This window comes from Chiloscyllium plagiosum, chromosome 22 (genome assembly GCF_004010195.1).
Source record: "Chiloscyllium plagiosum isolate BGI_BamShark_2017 chromosome 22, ASM401019v2, whole genome shotgun sequence".
NCBI lineage: Eukaryota > Metazoa > Chordata > Chondrichthyes > Orectolobiformes > Hemiscylliidae > Chiloscyllium > Chiloscyllium plagiosum.
In genome coordinates, this window is record NC_057731.1 from 25,147,731 (window position 1) to 25,172,393 (window position 24,663).

The following is a 24,663-nucleotide window of genomic DNA, read 5'->3' on the forward strand; positions in this document are numbered from 1 at the left end:
GCAAACACTTTAGTTTCTTTTTTTTGAACAGGCTTCCTGTTGGGAATATTAATGCAGCTTTTGTCAGTTTTTAAAGTAAATACTTCCACCTCCAACTTGAAGTGGGAGGACTTAAAAGCTGATCTGATCAGACACATTTGGAATTATTTAGCTTTATTACATGCTGCTTGGGCTGTTTAGCAAACATATGGTTTTGAGTTCTGCCTTCCCCAGGTTGACACCTTATTTTTAGGCATGCCAGGTTATTGTTTCTGCACTTCACACTTAACCAGGGTTGATCATCTGGCTTGATGGTAATAGCAGAGTGAGGGACGTGTTAGAACACAAGGTTAGATTGTGGTTGAATGCAACTCTGATGCGCTAGTATTTCAAGGATGCCCACTTGACTACACGTTTATCAGCATAGCAGTAAAAATGGACAATACAATTCTTAGTCACATTATCTCATGTTTACTGATATAGTATACCAGTCATCTGTATTAAAATACATTCACTACGTCTCAGCTCATAACCAATTAAAGATCATCTGAAAAAAATGTCCACTTCTTTTCTAATCATGGAGCAGAAAGAGGGGAGTTTCGTGTGAAAGACAAGATGTCAATTGCAGCAATTGTGGAGGGGCTGAATTAAGCTATTTTCTAGTGAATTAGAAATGCACCAGACAAACCCAATCTGACCACTTACCACCCCAGTCAGTTCTTGATCAGTAAAAGCGATGGGAGGAAAGTATAATCAGTGTTATCAAGCAATGCCCATTCAGCAATAATTTGCTTACTGACACCTCGTTTGAGTTTTATTATGGCCACTCAGCTCCTGACTTCCTTACAGGCTTAGTTCAAACAAGAACAAAGAAAAATGAATTCCTGAGGAAAGGTGAGAGTGACTGGCCTAGACATCAAGGCCACATTTGACAGAGTGTGACAAAAGACTGGAGACATTGGGAATCAAGAGAAAAACTTTCTACTGACTGGAGTGATACTTAGCACAGAAGCAGCAAGTGTTTTCGTTGTTGGAGGTCAGTCACCTTAGCTCCAGGACAAGTCTGCAAAAATTCTTTAGGGTAGTGCCCTTGCCCAACCATCTTCAGATGCATCATCAATGACCTTCACCAGTCACAAACTGACGTCATTTCATCAATAACTTTCCCTCCATTACAAGGTAAGAAGTCAGGATATTTGACAATGCTTAGCATCATCTGTGATCCTTGAGATACTGAAGGATGTTCAAATGCAACAAGACCTAGACAATGTCCAGCTTGGGCTGAGAAGTTGAGAGTAACAAGTCCTAGGCAATGACCATCTCCAATAAGAGAGATTCTAACCACCTCCCCACGACAAATCAGCAGTATGTTGGAATAGTCCCACTTGCCTAGATAAGTGCAGCTCCAAAAAACGACACCTGAAACCATCCAGGACAAAAGCTGCCCACTTGACTGGCACCACCGTCACTCCCTCCACTGACACTGAGTAGCAGCAGTTTGCACCACAGAAATTCACTAACATGCCTTAGATTGCACCTTCCGAACACATGGTCATTTCCTCCTAGAAAAAGGGCGGCAGCAGATACATGCGAACACCATCATCACCTCGCCAAGCCACTCACCATCTGGCCTAGGAAATACTTCACTGCTTTTTCACTGTTGTTAAAATCCTGGAATTCCCACCCTAACAACATTAAGAGTCTACCGCAGCAAAAGGATGGCAGTGGTTCGAGAAGGTAGCTCATCACCTTCTTAAGGACACTAGAGACTGGCAATAAAGACTGGCCCAACCAGTGACACCCAGGTCACAAGTGATAGGGAAAATTACGGTATGAAGTGAAAAATTCAACCCATCACATTGAATGAAATGAGACTTTAATGATTTCACTTCCAGATCAATTTTAGATTGATCAACAGAGCAAAACTTTCAAAGCAATGCCCGAAAACAAAAAGAAATTCTGAGTATAATGTCAAGTAATCTTACCTGACAAACTCTCATCCATTTCATAGTCTTTATGTCTCAGTGAAACAATTCTTATGACCCGCGGAACCTGTCCAGTTGGCTTAATAGTAGTAGGCTGTGACTTTCCAATGACTATGGTTGCTGGGGATGCAGCATGACCAGTACTAAAGTGGCCTTTCACTGAATGAACAGGAGTCTGTTGAAACAAAATTTTACATATGAATGGATTAAAAACAGTAAACAAAAGAATCAGAAGTTTATATGTCTAGCTTAGATGAGCTCATTTATAATTCAAACCACATTTTAGCAGTTAGTATGAAATAACAAGGAACTTTACAAATTGATTCGGCACCATTAAATTCAGTCATTCATGAAAAGGTCAGGTTTAATGATTATTTAACATGGTAATGGGAAATAATCTTTACCGCTTTCAAAGAGACAGTATTCTTGGTCCGTTTTTGCACCACAGCAGATTTCTTTCTTGCACACTGCAACTGAGGTTTTGCCACTCCTTCCTTCACTATCTGTGCCCATGATTTTTTCACTAAAATTAAATTGCAAATATTTAATTTTAAATGATCAGGAAAACTTAAAACTTCTACTCGTTTCACCACCCAGCTCAAGCATGTTTAAATCTTTATTACAAGCTCAATTGTCACGTTCAAACAAGATATTATATCCAACTAGTTGCCCAGATAATTTGAGAGCTTTGCCTTTAAAGAAACGGGATGAGATCTAGGTGGTTATTCTACACCTTGCTCGTCTCTGGGTCTAGCAAGAGCAAACTATACAAGGTAAACAGTCACATGTGCTTTCCTTTCCAAACCAGATAGGGACAGCTAAGAATCTTTTTCTACAAATGCTGCTTTATTTTATGAAACTATCCAAAGCCTGTTCAGATGACCTATAGACACAAGGTTGCCACTGCAAGATTAATCTGTCCAAATTTACAAATTTGGTGCCTTTTGTGCATCACTCAAATAATTTTCAAGAGTTAGATGCATTAGCACACAACGTTTGTTGCCATAAGTTATCGCAAACAAAAAACAGTCACCAATCAAAACTGTAACCTTAATGTGCCTCCTCACCAGTTGGGATGTGTCCCCATTTAATCAGCAACTGAAAATATGGTGTACGGCTGGGTGGACTACTGTAAGTAAAAAGAGAGCTGTGTTGGGCTAGTGTACTCTATGTTATAACCCTTCAAGAGAATTTTCCCAGTATTAAAGTGTTCTTGTGGTGCAGTAGTAGCATCCTTCCCCAAAGCAACAAGACCTGCTCCAGTGTGTGTAGTTGCTTTCTGAACAGGTTGATCAGAAAATTCCTAATATTGTCATGAGCTCAATATACTCTCCATACACAAAGTGTGGATAGGCAATATTTGTAGCACTTTGTACTACACATTTTATATAGTTTCCAATCAGGTTATTCCATAATTTTCACAAACATACTATATGTTAGGAAATTCCGTATGACAACTTTGCTTAATTGTGCTCCATCACATCCAATCAATGCAATGAAATAGGATGTGAATTTTTACTTCTGTCAAACTATAGGTTTGTTTCTCCATTGCATCATTCACAACATTCATCAAGCGAGAAAGATAAAATGATTTCTGCCAATGTTACTGAAAGTTGAAGAATTTTAACAGTGTGAAGCTCAACTGATCTATGACCAACCATCTTTTAAAGAAAGATGAAAATAAGTGCAGAGGCATCTCAGCAAGTCTGGTAGCAGAGAAGAGAGGAAGAAAGTTAATATTTAGAGTCTGAAATTACTCTGCTTTGGAACACAGAAAAAAAATGAGAAGAGTTAATTTTTGAGGCTCTGTCACAAAGAGCACGGTGGTTCAGTGGTTAGCACTGCTGCCTCACAGCACCGGGGTCCCAGGTTCAATTCCAGCCTTGGGTGACTGTCTGTGTGGAGTTTGCACATTCTCCTTGTGTCTGCGTGGGTTTCCTCGGTGCTCCAGTTTCCTCCCACAGTCCAAAGATGTGGTCAGGTGAATTGGTCATGCTAAATTGCCCATAGGTTAGGTGCATTCGTCAGAGGGAAATGGGTCTGGGTGGGTTACTCTTTGGAAGGTCGGTGTGGACTTGTTGGGCCAAAGGGCCTGTTTCCACACTGTAGGAATTCTAATCTGAGCATACAAATCTAGCCAATTCCAACCAAAAAAAAAGTAAAATTAGGATAAGCCTTACCAAATAAATTGGCAGCAGAAGCTCCTGACTGTCTTCTGGTACGTAATGCTGCAAGTAACAAACCACTTCGTCTGGTGCTCTTTCTGGAAGAACTTTTCCCAGAGCTTGCCATTAAATCGGTTTTCTCCTCAGATTTTCCGAACAGGTCTACATCAGGGGAAGTTGGTGTAAAGCGAGGAGACTTTGACCGGTTTAACGAGGGGGTGGCAACATGTGAGATTGAGAAACGTCCACATGTACGTGGAGAACAATCAAATGATCTTTCATCAATTGAACTTGGCAATTTATTGGCTACCGATTGTCTGGGTGACGAAGTTGGCAATGCTTTAACATCAGATGACTTCTTGGTAATGGATGAGGGAGACTTGCTTTGTGAAGGAGGTCTTGCAACAGATGACTTCTTGCTGGAAGACAAAGAGGGTGGTGTTGTTGACAAAGGAGCTATCTTGCTTGACATTGGTGTCTTGACTAAGGGTGACCCCTTTACTGGTGACTTTTTAGCAGTTGTTAACGAAGACTCTTTGACTGGTGAGGAAATTTTGGCAGGTGATTTCTTGGTTTGCCTGGAAGAATCTTCTGATGGGGTGCGAGAACGTCTGGGACTTATTTGATCATTTTCAGTTTGCTCATTGAATTCCTGGGGGAACAAAAAATTGTTATTTCAGACAAAAACCTGTTCATAAAATAACTAAGGATTCTGGGTACTCCAAGATGGAGGACAGAAACATTTCTGGTTGTAACAACTGCTCCTTTGAGGTATAATAGGTGTTGGAGGTGATTTCCTCGAATTCCAAGAGTAGCAATTACTGTTTTATATGCTGTTGCATTGTTTTGGAATTTTGGAGAAAAAATAAGTCAAAACAACAGCACTTTTAAAAGGGAGAGGAACAGACAAAGGAAGCACATGGTCAGGTCAATGCAGGAGAGAGAGAGACAGTAAGTCTGCAGTAGTGAGTAGAGTGGGTTCTTTCTTGATTATATGTTTTATAGAGATAAGTATCTTGAATAAACTTCAAATATAAGCCTTAAGTATTAATTTAACCTGGAGCAGTGTTTTGTAGAGGAATAGGACAGTGTTGTTTTCTGGGTCTGTAGATTGAAAGAAGCAAAAATGGTCTTTAGTAGAGTGACATGCTCTTCTTGTCGGATGTGGGAGTTTAGGGAGAGTTTACATGTTATTACTGAGGATTATATCTGCACTATATACATTGGCTGTGAACCCTATCAGAATGAATGAATCGGTCGGAGCAACAGTGAGGGGCAATGTGGAATTTACAAGAGCAAGGGGATGTGATGGATGGCAGTTATAGGAAGGGAAAAAAGCTGCAGATACAGTGACATAGATGGCTTAACTCCAGGAAGGGTAAGAGAGGTAGGCACTTAGTGCAGGAGTCTTTTGAGGCTATCCCCACTTCAAACAAGTATGCTATTTTGGAAAATGTAGGGAGAGATGGAATCTCAGGAGAACGTAGCACGAACAGCCAAGTTTCTGGTATTGAGACTGGCTCTAATGCATTAAGGGGGTATGTTGGCTTCCAAAAGATCGATTGTGTTAGGGGACATAATCTAGTCCCAAGGTACAGACAGATGTTTCTATGGCCAGCAGCAAGAAATCAGAATGGTGTGTTGCTTCCTTGGTGCCACGATCAAAGATGTCTCAGAGAGTGTGCAGAATGTTCTCAAGGGGGAGAGGGGTCAATAGGAGGTCATTGTACACATTGGAACCAACGACATAGGAAGGGAAAGGGCTGGGATTCTGAAGGGAGATAACAGAGTTAGGCAGAATTTTTTAAAAAAAGGCCTTCGAGAGTAGTAATATCTGGATTACTCCTGATGCTACGAGCTAGTGAGGGCAGGAATAGGAGGACAGAGCAGATGAATGCATGGCTGAGGAGCTGGTATATGGGAGAAGGATTCACATTTTTGGTAGAAGTGACCTGTACAAGAAGGATGGATTGCACCTAAATTGGAAGGGGACTAATATACAGGAGGGAGATTTGCTCAAGCTGCTTGGGAGGATTTAAACTAGTAAGGTGGGAGGGGTCGGAACCAGGGAGATAGTGAGGAAAGAGATCAATCTGAGACTGGTACAGTTGAGGAAAGAAGAGAGTCAAACAGTCAGGGACAAAGCAGAGAACAAGGTAGGACTGATAAATTAAACTGCATTTATTTCAGTGCAAGGGGCCGACAAGGGAAGGCAGATGAACTCAGGGCATGGTTAGGAACATGGGACTGGGATATCATAGTAATTACAGAAACATGGCTCAGGGATGGACAGAACTGGCAGCTTAATGTTCCAGGATACAAATACTACAGGAGGGACAGAAAGGGAGGCAAGAGAGGAGGTGGAATGGCGTCTGTGATAAGGAATAGCATTACAGCTGTATTGAGGATATTCCTGGAAATACATCCAGGCAAGTTATTTGGGCAGAACTGAGAAATAAGAAAGGGATGATCACCTTGTTGGGATTCTATTATAGACCCCCTAATAGTCAGAGGGAAATTGAGAAACAAATTTGGAAGGAGATGTCAGTTATCTGTAAGAATAATAGGGTGGTTATGGTTGGGGGTTTTAACTTTCCAAAGATAGACTGGGACTGCCATAGTGTTAATGGTTTAGATAGAGAGGAATTTGTTAAGTGTGTACAAGAAAATTTTATGATTCAGTATGTGGATTTACCTACTAGAGGTGCAAAACTTGACCTACTCTTGGGAAATAAGGCAGGGCAGGTGACTGAGGTGTCAGCGGGGGAGCACTCTGGGGCCAGTGACCATAATTGTATTAGTTTTAAAATAATGATGGAAAAGGATAGACAAGATCTAAAAGTTGAAGTTCTAAATTGGAGAAAGGCCAATTTTATGGTATTAGGCAAGAACTTTCAAAAGCTGATTGGGAGCAGGTGTTCGCAGGTAAGGGAACGGCTGGAAAATGGGAAGCCTTCAGAATTGAGATGACAAGAGTCCAGAGAAAGTATATTCCTGTTATGGTGAAAGGAAAGGCTGGTAGGTATAGGGAATGGTGAATGACTAAAGAAATTGAGGGTTTGTTTAAGAAAAAGAAGGAAGCATATGTCAGGTACAGACCAGAGAGATCGAGTGAATCCTTAGAAGAGTACAAAGGCAAGAGGAGTGTAATTAAGGGGGAAAATCAGGAGGGCAAAAAAGGGGACATGAGATAGCTTTGGCAAAAATGGTTAAGGAGAATCAAAATGGTTTTTTCAAATACATTAACGGTAACTAGGGAGAGAATAGGACGACTCAAAGATCAGCAAGGTGACCTTTGTGTGGAGCCGCAGGAGATACTCGCAGAAACGAGTATTTTGCATCAGTATTTACTATAGAAAAGGACATGGAAGATATAGAATACAGGGTAATAGGTGGTGACATCTTGAAAAATGTCCATATTACAGAGGAGGAAGTGCTGGATAAATTCCCAGGACCTGATCAGATGTACCCTAGAGCTCTGTGGGAAGCTAAGGAAGTGATTGTTGGGCCTCTTACTGAGAGATTTGTATCATCAATAGTCACAGGTGAGGTGCCGGAAGACTGGAGGTTGGCTAATGTGGTATCACTATTTAAGAAAGGGTGGCAAGGACAAGCCAGGGAACTATAGATCGGCGAGCCTGACATCGGTGATGGGCAATTTGTTAGAGGGAATCCTGAGGGACAGGATGCACATGTATGTGGAAAGGCAAAGTCTAATTAGGGATAGTCAACATGGCTTTGTGCGTGGGAAATCATGTCTCACAAACTTGATTGAGTTTTTTTGAAGTAGTAACAGAGGATTGATGAGGGCAGGGTGGTAGATGTGATGTATGTGGACTTCAGTAAGGCCTTCGACAAGGTTCCCCATGGGAGACTGGTTAGCAAGGTTAGATATCATGAAATGCAGGGAGAACTAGCCATTTGGATATAGAACTGGCTCAAAGGTAGAAGAAAGAGGGTGGTGGTGGAGGGCTATTTTTCAGACTGGAGGCTGTGACCAGTGGAGTGCACAAGGATCTGTGCTAGTTCCACTACTTTTATATGTTTTATACCAATGTCCCCTCACTTTAAAGTTGTGTCCCCTCATGTTTGCCATCCCCATACTTGGAAAAAGGCTCTCCCTGTCCACCCTATCTAACTTATACACTTAATGGTAAGGTCTTAGCGAGTGTTGCTGAACAAAGAGATCTTGGAGTGCAGATTAATAGCTCCTTGAAAGTGGAGTTGCTGGTTGATAGAATAGTGAAGGCGGCGTTTGGTATGCTTTCCTTTATTGGTCAGAGTACTGAGCACAGGAGTTGGGAGGCCATGTTGCGGCTGTACAGGACCTTGATTAGGCCACTATTGGAATATTGTGTGTAATTCTGTCTTCCTTCCTATCGAAAAGATGTTGTGAAACTTGAACGGGTTCAGAAAAGATTTACAAGAATGTTGCCAGGGTTGGAGAATTTGAACTATTGGGAGAGATTGAATAGACTAGGGCTGTTTTCCCTGGAGCGTCAGAGGCTGAGGGGTGACCTTATCAAGGTTTATAAAATCATGCGGGATGTGGATAGGATAAATAGACAAAGTCTTTTCCCTGGGGTGGGGCATAGGTCTAGGGTGAGAGGGGAAAGATATAGAAGAGACGTATGGGGCAACCTTTTCACACAGAAGGTGGTACATTTATGGAATGAGGTCCCAGAGGAAGTGGTGGAGGCCAATACAATTGTAACATTTAAAAGGCATCTGGATGGGTATATGAATAGGAAGGGTTTGGAAGGATATGGGCCAGGCGCTGGCAGGCGGGACTAGATTGGGTTGGAATATCTGATCGACATGGACAAGTTGGACCGACAGGTTTGTTTCCGTGCTGGACATCTCTATGACTCTACCCATTATTTCTAGTTTAACAGGAAAACAATTTAAAATGCCTTCTGATCAAAATTATAAATATTAAAATATTGGCTCCAAAAGGTGAAAACGTAACACACGGATACCAGAATTCTAAGGATTTCAAAACTAATTTCTGTTGTGAAGTCAACCAATTTCTCGGACTTTAAAATGCTGCTTCTGTAGAAAGTCTGATAAACTTGGGGAGTACTTGTTTAAGTAAATTTTTTTAAAAAATTTAAGAAAGCACCAAATTAATGTTAGTTACAAACCTTCACAAACCTTGCAAAAATTAATGTTAGTTTGAAGAGTTAGTCATTTTAATATATTTAAAAACAGTTTATCGTATACAGCCTTTATTTTCCATATGTTAATAAGCCGTTGACAATAATAACACTGCAAGTCTCTGACTTTAGAGACAAATGTAAATGCAGCTGGAGAGAAAAAAAAATCAGTTTCTTGACTTGATATGCTAATATTTGCAACACATTACCTAGTAGGTTCACACAAGCCCAAATAGCTGTCAACTATTGAATCCCACCACTCTGGTCCACAGACTTTTCCAACGACTACAACAATTTCCATATGGCATCTCACAATGACAAAATACCACTGCTGGCCATGTAACCTCATGCAATTTCCTCATGCAAGAAATTTTTTCACATGGAGACATTCATTGGCTTCAAAAGGATTGAGAAGTCAGTCTTTCAACTGAATTTTTTACTCCATAAGAGAGCAGCATCGTCACCTATATAACTTTTACTTGAACTAATAATGAGAAGGGGTGTTTAATTCCATGGACATACCAGTTTTCTAAGTTCATACCTTACCTTCAAAATCTCTTTAATTAACCTTTAATTAATTTGTTTTAGCAATTTTATTTTCTGTTTAAATTTTTACAAGTTTAACTCCCTTTCAAAATTCTCTAGTAATAACGGTTGTTACATCTGATTTGTGCCACAAGGTGGTACTGTCACCAAGCTTTCACAATAAAACATGGTTCTCCATTAGCTATTACAATTAATGTGCTGTGGTGAAACAAGGACACTGTATTTCTATATTGCAACATTGCTTGGAAATTTACTGAAGTAGAACAACTTAAGTGCACCTTAAGTTACCTGAATCGTACAACTGTGTATTCCTACACTGGTCGCACATTTCAATACTGTACGTGGAGTACTTCGAAATGGTGTGCTCACTCTGGTTGGAGTGCCTCCTTTTCGGAGGGGAGAGCTTGGTGGCATGCGTTTGTCAAACAACTCCGGACTCAGGTTTGCACCAAAAGAAACTCTCTTTCGTTTAAAAATTGGTGCATAAACATTTTCTTCATTTGCACTTCTACGCTTTTTAGATGAATGAAGGATAGCACCTGATGAGAAATAATTAAAAAGGAACAATTTGGTTAAAAGGAACAAAACGAAATTAAAGCGCAAGACAAAATTCACCTTCAAATTTCTAGGTTAATTCAAAAGCCACCACTATTAAGCAGTGTGAGCAAAGTTGTAAAGAGCCTATGAAGTTCTAAAATAGCCACCACTACCCAAACTACATTAACTTTAGAGCAGTAGGATACAAATTCACAGCAATATTTTAACTTTTAAAAATTTTTAAGTGTTCAAATAGTTTATCAGCAAGAGCAAAAATAGAAATTAAAAAAAGATTAACTGAATCAGCAAGGTGACTCATGTTTAACATCGATTCTTAACTTCACTACTTTACTGCACACTAAAGTAACTTGAGATTCTGAAAATATTTATTAAAACATAATTCCCACTTTTCATTGCTTATTCACACTGCATCTTTAAAACAGAAAAGCTCACAAGGCTGCTTCAGAGATGAAAGAGAGTAAATTGCATGCATCAGATTATTGAAAAATTTTTCTGTGAAAACCATTCACCCCCACTTTTAATTGATAGTTTAGAGAGTTGATTTTACCTGGAAATGAAGAGGATTCTTTGCTACTACAATTCAGATTGAATCCAACATCTGCAGCTGAAAACTGGCCCAGTTGTTCAGTGGTGGTATTCATAGGACTTTTATGATCCCTCCTTACCACCTTCTCAGTTTGTTCACTAGTTAAGAACCTGTGTGGACTATTAGACGTACAAGTCTTCTCCAAGTATTCTGCTTCAGTTGGGCAATTACTTTCCCTTCTATTGTTGCGCACACGGAGTGAAGAGGGAGTGGTGTCTCTTTTCAGTTTAGTTGAAGCAGGTGGTTTTGCAACTGAAAGCTTACAGACATTTATGGATTCAACTTGATCGGCTTGACTCTCTGAAGGTTGTATAGTTTTGACACGCAATGATGATCTGCCATGTTTCTTGGGGGTTTCAGCCTTTTCCTTGTCTCCATGAGCAGGTACCCCTTTCAGATCTATTGAAATATCTTTTGACTTTGCAACTGAAGGCTCAGAGACATTTGTGGATTCAACTTGATCTGGCAGAATCTCTGGAGGTTGTATAGTTTTATTGTTATGCATTGATGATCTACCACGTTTCTTGGGGGTTTCAACCTTTTCCTTGTCTCCATGAGCAGATGGTTGTTTCATACCTACCACTTGTGCAACTGAAGGCTCAGTGACATTTGTGGATTCAACTTGATCTGGCTGAATCTCTGGAGGTTGTATAGTTTTATTGTTATGCATTGATGATCTACCACGTTTCTTGGGGGTTTCAGCCTTTTCCTTGTCTCCATGAGCAGATGGTTGTTTCATATATACTGCCTGTGAAACTGTAGGCTTAGAGACATTTGTGGAATCAACTTGATCTGTTTCAATCTCTGTACGTTGTATATTTTGGTTATGCAATGATGATGTACCACGTTTCTTGGGGGTTTCAGCCTTTTCCTTGTCTCCATGAGCAGATGGTTGTTTCATATCTACCACTTGTGCAACTGAAGGCTCAGTGACATTTGTGGATTCAACTTGCTCTGGCTGAATCTCTGGAGGTTGTATAATTTTATTGTTATGCAATGATGATCTGCCACGTTTCTTGGGGGTTTCAGACCTTTTCTTGTCTCCATGAGCAGATGGTTGTTTCATATCTACCACTTGTGCAACTGAAAGCTCAGTGACATTTGTGGATTCAACTTGATCTGGCTGAATCTCTGGAGGTTGTACAGTTTTGTTGTTACGCAGTGATGATCTGCCACGTTTCTTGGGGGTTTCAGCCCTTTCCTTGTCTCCATGAGCAGGTATGTGCTCCATTTCAACAGTTTTCACACCTATTCCTTTTTCCATTGAAAAGTCAAGATTCTCCGGAATTTTCTTTTTAGCTTCATCTACTGTTAATGACTTACGAGTTGTAAAATTCTGACTCTTTTGTTTTACGTTTGGTGCACATTTAGGAGGCAGGTGATTTTGATCCTTCCCTTTAACACCTACTTCAAAAGATGTAAATGATGTAGCATTTGCCCCAAAAGAGGGATTATCTGTAAACTTGTTTAGTTTTTCAGAAATATTATTTTGTTTGGCACAGTTAAAGTCAGTTGGTTTGGCAGATACGTCACCCTCAACTAACAAAAACTCCAAATTGTTAACTTTTTCACATGTGTTGTCTTTTTTCATCTTTCCTTTTTCTAGCTTAACTTTGCTTCTCCTCCCAGACACTCGAATTGTGCTTGGCGATGTTTGGGAATTCTTGCCAAACTGAGAAACCATGGCATCAGATTTCTTTTCCACAACACTACCTTCTTCTGTCAAGTCAGTGCTGCTTTCTTTATCAGATATATCACTGTTTTCTTTGTTTGGTTTAACCGGAATTGGCTTTGTGACTTCGTGCTTGAACATTTCATAAAGTTTGGAAAAAGGAGATGTATGTTCCTCATCAGCAGGTTGCTCATTGTTAAGAATCTTTGAGGAGCTTCTCTTCCGTGCAGCTTTTGGAGCTGAATCACCATTTTCATTTGGTGTTGCCTTTGTGGATTTAGTTGGTGCTTCAAGGATTTCATCTACATCAGCAAAAAAAAACAAAACTCTGATCATGTCTCCCAGCTTAGAAGTTCACTTGAGAAATAAAGTATGGGCTACTAGTCGGCAAGGCTTCCCATTTGCAAATAGATCAGATATTGGGAAGGACAACAGTCTAAAAGAAGCTAAGCAGAATCGGGTCATTTTTCACAACAACAAATTCCAGTAGAACTTTTTCAGGATTAACACAAGTATGGAATGGAGATGGTGGAAAAACAAGCTGTTTCCATTGTTGGTGGGTAGAGAGGAATGACTCTCTTTGGGAGAGAATGGGGAAGTAAAGGTTCACTTCATATGAATATATTTAATACAAGGGACATAAAAAATAACTGCAACACTTCAATTTATATTTGATACAGGATTTAACAAAACAGGGAAAGAAAAGGACTGGAAGTATAGTACACAGCTAACACCAGTATAGATGCAGTGACCCAACAGTCTTCTATGCTATTACTTTATATTTTCTGGAAATTAGATTTAAATTAGTTGAGACTTTGTATACTTCTAAAGGACTAAAGCCTAGAGGTGGTGCACTTTCTTAAAAGCAGAAGTGACATGGAACAATGGAGAAAGTGAGGATTGCAGATGCTGGAGATCAGAGTGGAGAGTGTGGTGCTGGAAAAGCACAGCAGGTCAGGCAGCATCCGAGGAGCAGGAGAATCAACGTTTCAGGCATAAGCGCTTTTCCAGCACCACACTCTCCACTCCGGCAAGGAACAATCCCTTACTTATGATAGTGTATACAAGTTTAATTTACTGCAAAGTTTAGAAGGGAAAAGATAACGGAAGGAATGGTGCAGCATCCAAATATGGCACACAGACTGTTGCTCTACAGTACACAACCGGATACAAATTATTCAATAAACAGTGGGTTTTCACATCATAGTGAGAATTCCTTTCAGCTGGCAGGATCAAACCTGGTCTGATGTTGGTCAAGACTTCATACTGGTGATTCAATTAAAATAAAATGAGCAGACAAATCAAGATCAATATCACAGAGGCATTCTATAGTACATTCTGGCATGTAGATTAGGGGCTCCAAAAATGAGATGCAGGACATTCACAGGAGTATTGCAACTCCATTACCCAAATCCATATCTCATTCCATGTTCAAGGCAATTAAAAAAAATTAAATTGTGACAAAGTTAGAAAAATACTGACTGAGAAGCTTCAAGGAAATATGGAACATCATTCCCTCCAAATCTTAAACCACTCGATGTTTAACTGGTATTCTTTTAATATGGTGGATAAAAACCTGAACTTCTTAAATAATTGTGTTGTGGGAGTAGCTGCACCACATGTACTGCAGCAATTATGCATTTGCTAGCGACGTCCACATCCTTAAAAAACGTTTGCACGTAAATCAGACATCTGGGTGTGCAATCAAAGCATATTGTTAAACAGACACACATACAAGAACTACCAACCAGATTTGCGTCCACTTGTAGACCGATGATCATTACCAGAAGATTGTGAACAATCATCCACTCCCTGTTGAACATGAAGAACCTGTTTAATTGAAACATTAATTGCATTAAGGAAAAAATATTGAGTTTAAGAAGAATGGAGAGGCATTGTCAATGAGGAAAGTTTTTGAGGTACTAGCATGTGGAAATAGGCAGACCGAAATTCAGTTGATATTCAAAATGTTCCTAGAGATCGAATCTAATGACATATAATAAATACTGTATATACTAGTGTATAGGTCAAATCTTGATGTGTTTTTAAAATCTGAAATTAAGTGGTCGACTTATACACGAAAAATTGTTTTCAAGGGGATGAACATTTATCTACAATGTAGATAAAAGTGGAAATTTATCTTCCCGGAAGCCCCCTGGTTCTGGAATGTTCCTTGTATAGGTACACAATCCTTTATCCGAAACGCTCGGGACCAGCTGGTTTTTGGAAGTTGGAAGTTTTCGAATTTCAAAATAAGTGTCAGTTTGACGGTGAAATTTTTAAAAATCTTACTGAACAGCAGACTCGCTATGGGCTCTGAGACAGAATGGAGGCCTGCCCAGGCTGGGCTATGCATCCCCATGCCGCATCTGAGTGACATACATCGAGTGGGAGTGAAGTTGGGTTAACTGTCTGCATGCCAACCAACCTTGCTCATGAGAAAAAAACTTCACGGGAAAACCTTTGGAATTCAGAAAAAGGGTTGCCTACTTGTAATATGTTTGGGCCACGGTAAAGCATGGGCAACTCAAACCGACTCAGTGGATACATCGGTCACCCCATATTGTTGTACCATTACAGCAATTCTGAAAACCTGGAGCAGAGCAGAGGCTGGCAGACTGGAAGACCCAGAACGGAGTAGTACGGCAAGCAGATTGGAAAGTCGGAGCGGAGCACAACAGGCAGGCACATTGACTCATAAATGTTGATCTGTAACTGTGAAGAACTAGGGTAGGCTTATACATGAGATATGGAAAATAAAAAAATTTGGCCAAAATAAGGGGTTGACTTATATATGAGATCAACCTATACACGAGTATTAACATTATTAATTCCTATTGCATGGAGAAGCTTGTTCTGAACCTTCTATCCACCTAAGCTGGAAAATCAGGTACATCGGATAACCTATGTATTTAATTTAAAATCTTTAACCTTTGTTAACTGGAAATAGTAGGGCTCAATTTCCAGCACACTGTCCCATTGAGTCATGACAGTGTGTTAGCCATTCCCAAATACATTACCTCATACTATGTCCGTTTGAATTCCATTTTTCACTGCTTTGCCTACCTGAGAAAGTCTATGGCCTTAAAACTTGTCTTTAAACATTCAAACTAAAATGTAATGCTGAGTTGTAGAACATATTTGCTGCACATTAGAAAACAGATAGGACAGGCCGGGAGGCTCAGAAAAAGAGGGACCCAAGGTATGCAAATGATAAAAAGATCTGTGCTCACCGAGTGATAACAGGATGCTCTAAGGCAATTAAGAACATTTGCCTTAGCATCAGTGAAATCTGTGTAAACAGGACACCAAGTGATAACATTCACAGCCGTAGCCTTGTGAAATTAATGAAACAGTTTGATTCTGACCCTGAAACGAAACTCGGTACTATAAAGCCAATTATAATGGATTATTATTACCCTTGCAAGCTGGGCAGACACAGAAAACATCTTTGCTGTTACAATACCCTGACCTGACAGATGAAAAGGACACTAGAGAGAGAGACCATTTTAGTGCTGAGGCTACTGAAGCCAGTAGAAAATGAACTCTTAGTGCTTACCTGTTATGGATTGAACTTAATTGCATTTTTGAGACTTTATGATGATATTGAGTAGCCATTACCGGTTATTAAATACAAACTCTGTAAAGGTAATACTGATGAAGCTTTAACTTACCTGCTATTCTTGCAGACCACCCTACAGACCTTACAGATTGCCCCATTGTCAATTCTAACTAACCAGATCTTATGTCTTATTTAAATTTGAATCACAACCCTATAAAAAAAGCATGTTTAATTCAAAGACTAATGAATCAGTTTAAAAGTAACCTTACGGGAACACCTCAGCCTCAGGTAGAGAATGATTCAGTGCTTAAAAAGCAAGAGTCTGCTCCTAGCTTAGAAATTATTCTAGGCGTAACATTGAAGAGATTCTGGCACACTGCATCGGGAAGCCATTTTATAGTTAAAGGTTTGCCCTCCTTGCTAAGGACCCATTTTGTAAAACAATTGTATCTGACACATGAGCTGTGCAAGGTTAGCTTATGAACTCCCCAATTAGCTCAGACTGGTACCTCTATGATAGGAATTTATCTCACTAGCAGGCACCTAGCTTGGCTGGGTATGTTTTTCCCACCTGATGAATGGCTTAGGGCCTGTAGGAGTGATTAGTCAAGCGTACACAGACCTGTCAATTAACTTTTCTTCCTTACAAATTATTGTCTTTTGCTGTTATCTGTCTAATTAAGACCATGCAATGTTTTTGTAAACTTTTATATAAAGGAAGCCACTTTGTATCAGTACATCGGAGTAGTCTGCTAGGACACTTGAAGAGCTGGTACCCTACTCTCCTATGTTATAGAACTTAGCTTCTAGGTATCAGTATTATGTTGTAACAGTGATGCTACTGGTAAATAAAGGGGATGACTAAAATTAAACTAAACGGTCTGTAAGAATTTTTTAAAATTCCAGACGACCAAAGAGTACGAATTCCGGGATGAACCAAAAGAGAGACTCATAGGCTGAGTCCACATGGGATTCCCAGGGCTGTCTCAAAACTGACTTTAACATATCTGACCAGTTTGATAATATCCTCCTGCAGCTTACTGATAACTTCCTTACTATTTATGTTACCAATATCATCTGATTTCATTTGTTCCATCATTAGTGACTGAGTCCAGCTATCTTTGTTCTTGTTCTAGGCAGGGCAGCCAGTTACATTATTTAACGATTAGCAAATCAATTGACTTCTAACACCATTTCAGAAATTCTCAGTGATTGTTTTTTGGGTGTTAACTGAAGAAGGGTTTATGCCCGAAACGTCGATTGTCCTGTTTCTTGGATGCTGCCTGACATGCTGCGCATTTCCGGCAACACATTTTCAGCTGTTAACTGTAATTACCAACTTCAGTCAATTTCACAACTTGAAATGGTGGAATTTAATCTTTTGCCCTCAAGCTTGCTGGTCCAGTACCATGAGCATTGTGTTATTGTGCATATTAGACCAGTTCAGCTCCTACAGTGGCAAGAAATTAAAATGTACTGTGGCTACAATGCAATATAATGTGACAATAATTTAGCATTCAGAATAGAACCAAGATTTTTCTTTTGAAAGCCTATTATGAAGTGTTATATTACTTATTAATTTGCCTGTTCATCTTTCAATGAATTTGTTTCACGGTTTAAAACTAAAAGAAGATCTCATGAGATCTAATATGATCACCACTTACCAATGACAGAAGATGCAGATTTATTCTACTTGTTAAAAGATCAAAAAAAATTCTGTGCATTATCTAAGATACCAATGGAAATTTATCTAGACAAAATTACATGAAAAGTCCTAAACCGGATGAATGATTTAAAAACAGTACAGATTTTATGACCTTCCTAAGCGCAGAACTGATAGGTGAGGATAATGAGTTTCATAATCCAAAAGCCACAGAGATTGTGCCTGCAAGTATGAACTTCAATAGTCTTTAGCGTTCAATGCCGCAGACAGGATTTACAACTGCTGAATGACAACAGACAACATTTTTGAAGCTTCACATTTGTATCACTAGTCAGTTTACCAAGTAATCAAGTAGCCATCCTTATATGTATAAACTCAAACTATTTCAAAGTTATATCTGTTATAGCCCAATATCAATCCCAAGATATGTTTGTCTTAGATCTCAATAATCCAGTACGGAGGAGCTTTTCTCCCTTAACTCCAATTAAATAAATATGGTTGTGAAAATGTATTAACCAAAATATTTTAAAATAATCACTGACTAAATATATACTTATACCTTGGCCTATGTAGAAAGAACAGTCTCCATGAATTTGCACAGTCTGCAACGAAAACAATTGTATTTGCAAAGAAAAAGCTGCTCAACTGGAGCCATTGAAGCCTGCAACAGTTCCAAAGAAATGCTATGCAAGAGTCACTTGTGGTAAAGTTAGTCCAGTGAGCATACCATTCAAATTTCAATGAGATTGGTTCTAGAGGAAAGAAAGAGGGCCAGTTCTTGATCTAGGAAAAATATTTCTAACCCTGTTTGTATCCATAAGCTTATTATACACACAAACCTACTCAGGTGATGTCTTCAAGAACTGGCATTAGAATTTCTTAAAACAGGGGAATCCAGAATATAACACTGCTAATGCCAGATAAAAATGAATTCAGCTAGCACATCTGACCTAGGAGGAAACCCTAAAGTCAACAGCTTGCTCGCAAAGACTTCAACCGCAAATCAACATTTGGACATTATATGAACAATTAGTTTCTCTGATTGTAATTGTTACTTGTCCAAAGTACTTTCACAATGGCACTTCTGTTTTTATATTTTTCCCCTGGACTTGGATGCTATGTCTGAATCCTTGTCTTCTTCCCTCCCTTTGCTGAAGTAAATTTGGCAAGTCTCCTCCCTTTCTAAAGTCAAACCTTGCCATGACCAGTGGAGGAATGGAACAGGGATGGGAATCTGTCCCGAACCAGATCCTAATATTACTCAGCAGATTTTCCCCTCAAATTCACCAGTACAAACTGGGGTAAACATGGACCAACCACAACCTCAAGTGTCTCTTCTTCTCAACAAAGAGGAGAAGAAGAGTCAAACCACCTTAAAGACACCTGAAATCATTAATGGTCAGATCAAACAAAATGGTTCACTTGAAAAGAACGAAAGACAGCAATCTGAAAAATCAGTATTAGCAAGATTCTGGAAGGACTGAAACTGATATTTTGTACACTTTAATCTATATTCACTTCAACATAAAAATGTAGGTACATACTTGTAAAGTTTCGTTTCTCAGATTTGACAAACTCCGTCTTTTTCTTGGGCTAGTGTTGTGCACTGAATCCAAAGGGTACTCAAACCTAAATCAGGGAAGAATAAAAAGGGATTCATTGTTACGACTTTTGTCACATTACAAATGATAAACTGCTCCCACTGCATGTTTTTATAGAAATAGCAAATGAATAACCAAAAAGATTACATTAGCAGTAGCAAATACTCGTCTGAATGTTCAAGTTCTGATCTTACACTAAAAGCAGCCAGTTGATATAAAAGGCCAAAAAAACCAACCACTTACAGATTACGTTAATCAACTTTTTGATTATCAATGAGCACTTTACAAAGCACCTTGAAAATAGCGAACCTCTCATAAAACAAAAAGAAAATTAGTAAGACCTAGTAAAGACAACTGTGGACACAAATAGATCAGAAAGCAGACAAAAATAACACATGTTTTGAAGTATTTACACAGACCAGTCTTCCAGAACACTGTCTATTTTAATGTAATACTTTCAACTGCTGAGTGAGCTACTTTATACATTTTTATAAAATGCAAGCATTTTTACATACTACTCTGATAACATACTACTCTGATCAAATAACAGCTACATATCTTGTATTTGTATTTCTGTTTAAGATTGGCACTTATTTTCTTTTATGAGACTTGAGGGGTACATCTCATTTTCTAATAATATTCCCTGTTCTTCGTGTTTTATAAAATCTTACTAGCATTTATTTTAGAATTAGAACCGATAGAAGAATTGGCTGGTAACTGGCATCAGAGTGGGATTAACATGACTAAACCTATCACTGTGCCCTTATTATACTAGAGCAGGATTACTTCAGAGCATAAGAATTAACTGTCAACATTTAAAGATTTAATTATTGGTTGTAATTATAATGCAGAAAACCCACATCTAAATGCAACAAGAGCTGGACAATATTGAGGTTAAAGCTGACAAATTGCAAGTAACATCACGTACCTCACATCAACCATTTCCAACAAGAGAAAATCTAACCATAATCTCATAATATTCAATGGCATTACCATCACTGAATACCCCACTGTCAACATACCAGGGTTTACCATTGACCATGAATCGAACTGGACAAGCCATATAAATACTATGGCTACAACAGTTGATCAGAGGGTAGGAATCCTGCAGCAAGTAGCTCATTCCTGATTACCATCTACAACGTGCAGGAGTGTGATGGAATACTATCAACTTGCCTGAACAATATTCAAGAAACTTGACACCATGCAGGACAAATCAGCCTACTTGATTAACACCACAAATATTGATTCCCTGCACTGCCACCAATAGCAATATTCACAAGGTGTATCATCTACAAGATACCCTGAAGAAATCACCAAGATTCCTCATACAGCACCTTCCAAATCCACACCCACTACAATCTAGAAGAACAAGGCAACAACTACATGAGAACACCGCCTGCAAGTTCCCTTCCAAACAACTCACCACCCTGACTTGGAAATATATCACTGTTTATCAGGGTCATTGCAACAAAACCCTGGAGCTCCCTTCTTTCTGCCATTGTGGGGCTACCCAAATTAAATGACTGCAGTTGCTCAAGGCAGTTCACCACCACCTTCAAGGACATCTAGAAATGGACAATAAATGAGGGCCTAGCAAATGACATCCATATCCATTAAAAGTAATGAAATACAGAAATCTAATACTTTAGGAGCGTCAACTTCATGTTAGTAATATAAACCTGCAAATTAGAGTAGTTTAATTGAAAGGGGAGTTAATTTGGATCATGTTACCTGAAAGAACGATCAATAACCGTGAACACATCGTGATGCTTTAGACGTTCAGAGTGAAGCACAACATTGCCATTTAAATGTGTTCGATTAACTTCACTCAAATTAGTTAAAATTACCTGCAAACAAAAGGCAAAGTTTTCAAAAGGGAGGCAACAGCTGCAGTGTATGATTTTCGAAAGTGAAATCGATAGTAATTTTTAAAAATTACCTCATTATTTTCATTTACTTCAAGCTTACAATGTTCTTTTGAAACATGTGGCAACTGGATACGGATATCACAGTCAGTTTTCCTACAGGGATAACAAAACACATTATTAAAAAAAGAACACTTGTATTTATAGGACAGTGATATTTGGAAACTGAAGCAGAACAGCAGACTTACCTTCCAAACAAGCATGAAGATGACGTCAAAGGAAAATTATATCCATCTGCTCCAGTACGCTTGATGACTACGATTTTACCATAGAGTGGCATTTTCTAAGATAATTTCTTACCTAAAAGCAGAAATACATGGTATAACTTTTAACCATGAGAATTTCTAATACTCATTATTTTAAACAACTTTCCTCAAACTATTTAAACAATTCTTGTATCGCTGGATATCAGAGCGCGTCTAGGAAAACTTAAACAGTGGAATTGACAACTGATCTTCGAGGAACCTGTTTGAGAAACATCACAGCACAAAAACAGATAAGAGTATAGCTTTAAGAACAGCTTTGCTGTAAATCTATAACAGCGAGTAGAATGGGTTCTTGATTGTATGTTTTTTGAGATACATCTCTTAAGGTTAAGTATTAACTTAACCTGCAGCAGTGTTTTTGCAGAGGAATAAAACGGTACTATTTTCTGGATCTGTAGATTGGAAGAAGCAAAAATGGCCTTCAGCAGAGTGATCTGCTCTTCTTATCAAATGTAGGAGTTTAGGAAGAGTTTACGTGTTACTGAGGATTACAACTGCAACAAATACCATTGGTTACGAACCCTATCAGAATGAATGAATCAGTTGGAGCAACAGGAGACAATGAGGAAATTACAAGAAGGGGCTGTGATGGATAGCAGTCATAGAAAGGGAGAAAAACCACAGAAACAGTCACATACATGGGTTAACGCCAGGAAAAGGTAAGAGGTAGATAGGTAGTGCAGGAGTCTTCTGTGGCTATCTCCATTTCAAACAAGATTTGGAAAATGGAGGGGTAATGAATTCTCAGGGGAATGCAGCACAAACAGCCAGGTTTCTGGTCTCAAGTCAGACTCTAACGTAAAGAGCAGTACACTGGGTTTCAAGCAATCAATTATGTTAGGGAACACTCTAGTCAGAAGTACAGACAGACATTTCTGTGGCCAGCAGCAAAAAATCAGAAAGGAGCGTGGCCTTCCTGCTGCCAGGGTCAAGGATGTCTCAGAGAGGGTGCAGAATGTTCTCAAAGGGAAGAGGGACCAGCAGGAGGTCATTGTACACATTGGAACCAATGGCAAAGGAGGGAAAAGGATGAGATTCTAAAGGGAGAATATAGAAAGTTAGGCAAGAATTTAAAAAGGAGGTCTGCAAGGGTTACTCCTGATAATATCTGGATTACACCCGGTGCTAGGGGTTAGTGAGGGTAGGAATAGGAGGATAGAGCAGCTGAACACATGGCTGAGAAGCTGGTATATGGGAGAAGGATTCACATTTTTGGATCATTGGAATCTCATCTGAGGGTAGAAGCATACAAGAAGGATGGATTGCACCTGAATTGGAAGGGGACTAATATACTGGCAGGGACTAATATACTGGCAGGGAGATTTGCTAGATCTGCTCGGGAGGATTTAGACAAGTAAGGTAGGGGGTTGCGACCCAGGGAGATAGTGAAGAAAGAGATCAATCTGAGACTGGTACAGTTGGGAAAAATAGTGAGTCAAACAGTCAGGGCAGGCAGAGACAAATCAGAAAACAAAGTAGGACTGATAAATTAAACTGCATTTACCTCAATGCAAGAGGCCAAACAAGGAAGGCAGATGCATTCAAGAGCATGATTAGGAACATGGGACTGGGATATCATAGCAATTAAAGAAATGTGACTCAGGGATGGACAGGACTGGCAGCTTAATGTTCCAGGATACAAATGCTACAGGAAGGATAGAAAGGGAGGCAAGAGAGGAGGGGGAGTGACGTTTTTGATAAGGGATAGCATTACAGCTACTTCGAGAGAATATTCCCGGAAATACATCCAGGGAAGTTATTTGGGAGGAACTTAGAAATAAGAAAGGGATGATCATCTTGTTGGGATTGTATTATAGACCCCCTAATAGTCAGCAGGAAATTGAGAAACAAATTTATAAGGAGGTCTCAGTTATCTGTAAGAGTAATAGAGTGGTTATGATAGGGGATTTTAATTTTCCAAACATAGACTGGGACTGCCATAGAGTTTAGATGGAGAGAATTTGCTAAGTGTTCTCTAGTAGGTACTTCCACATACTTACTCAGAACAAGAAAATGTTCTGATTAAGTATGTGGATGCACCTACTAGAGAAGTTGCAAAGCTGGACCTACTATTGGGAAATAAGGCAGGGCAGGTGACTGAGGTATCAGTGGGGGAATACTTTGGGGCCAATGACCATAATTCTATTAGTATTAAAATAGTGATGGAAAAGGATAAACCAGATCTAAAAATTGAAGTTCTAAGTTGGAGGAAGGCTAATTTTGACAGTACTAGGTAAGAACTTTTAAAAGCTGATTGGGGGCAGATGTTGACAGGTAATGGGGCGACTGGAAAATGGGATGCCTTCAGAAATGAGACAATGAGAGTCCAGAGACAGTATATTCCTGTTAGAGTAAAAGGAAAGGGTGGTATGTGTAGGGATGTGATGACGAGAAATTGAGGATTTAGTTAAGAAAAAGAAGGAAGCATATGTCAGGTCGAGACGGGGAGATGATATGAATCCCTAGAAGAGTATAAAGGCAGTAGGAGTATACTTAATAGAGAAAAATCAGGAGGGCAAAAGGGGACATGAGATAACTTTGGCAAATATGGTTAAGGAGAATCGAATTTTTTTTTGTAAATACATTAATGACAAAAGGGTAACTAGGGAGAGAATAGGGCCCCTCAAAGATCAGCAAGGCGGCCTTTGAGTGGAGCTGCAGGAGATGGGGGAGATACTAAACGAGTATTTTGCATCAGTGTATACTGTGGAGAAGGGCATGGAAGATTTAGGATGTGGGGAAATAGATGGTGACATCTTGGAAAATGTCCATATTACAGGGGAGGATGTGTTGGATGTCTTGAAATGCATCAAGCGAGTAAATCCCCAGACCTGATCAGGTGTACCCCAGAACTCTGTGGGAAGCTGAGGAAGTGATTGTTGAACCCCTTGCTGAGATAGTTTATCATTGATAGTCACAGGTGAGATGCCAGAAGACTGGAGGTTGGCTAATATGGTATCACTATTTAAGAAAGGTGGTAAGGACAAGCCAGGGAA

At 39.4% G+C, this 24,663-nt stretch overlaps 1 protein-coding gene across 1 annotated transcript in view; it reads right to left on the bottom strand.

Annotated features, from left to right (window-relative positions):
• LOC122561135 (proliferation marker protein Ki-67-like) overlaps positions 1-24,663 on the bottom strand; it is a 41,685-nt gene that overhangs the window by 10,914 nt on the left and 6,108 nt on the right. Inside the window, exons 2-11 of the mRNA XM_043712605.1 lie at positions 21,590-21,701; positions 21,416-21,497; positions 21,208-21,323; positions 19,417-19,501; positions 14,396-14,477; positions 10,937-12,949; positions 10,120-10,370; positions 4,145-4,781; positions 2,369-2,487; positions 1,965-2,139 (exon numbers count right to left, since the gene is read on the bottom strand). Coding sequence (XP_043568540.1) covers positions 1,965-2,139; positions 2,369-2,487; positions 4,145-4,781; positions 10,120-10,370; positions 10,937-12,949; positions 14,396-14,477; positions 19,417-19,501; positions 21,208-21,323; positions 21,416-21,497; positions 21,590-21,681 — 3,652 coding nt within the window. The 5' untranslated portion in view covers positions 21,682-21,701. The remainder of the gene's footprint in view (positions 1-1,964; positions 2,140-2,368; positions 2,488-4,144; positions 4,782-10,119; positions 10,371-10,936; positions 12,950-14,395; positions 14,478-19,416; positions 19,502-21,207; positions 21,324-21,415; positions 21,498-21,589; positions 21,702-24,663) is intronic.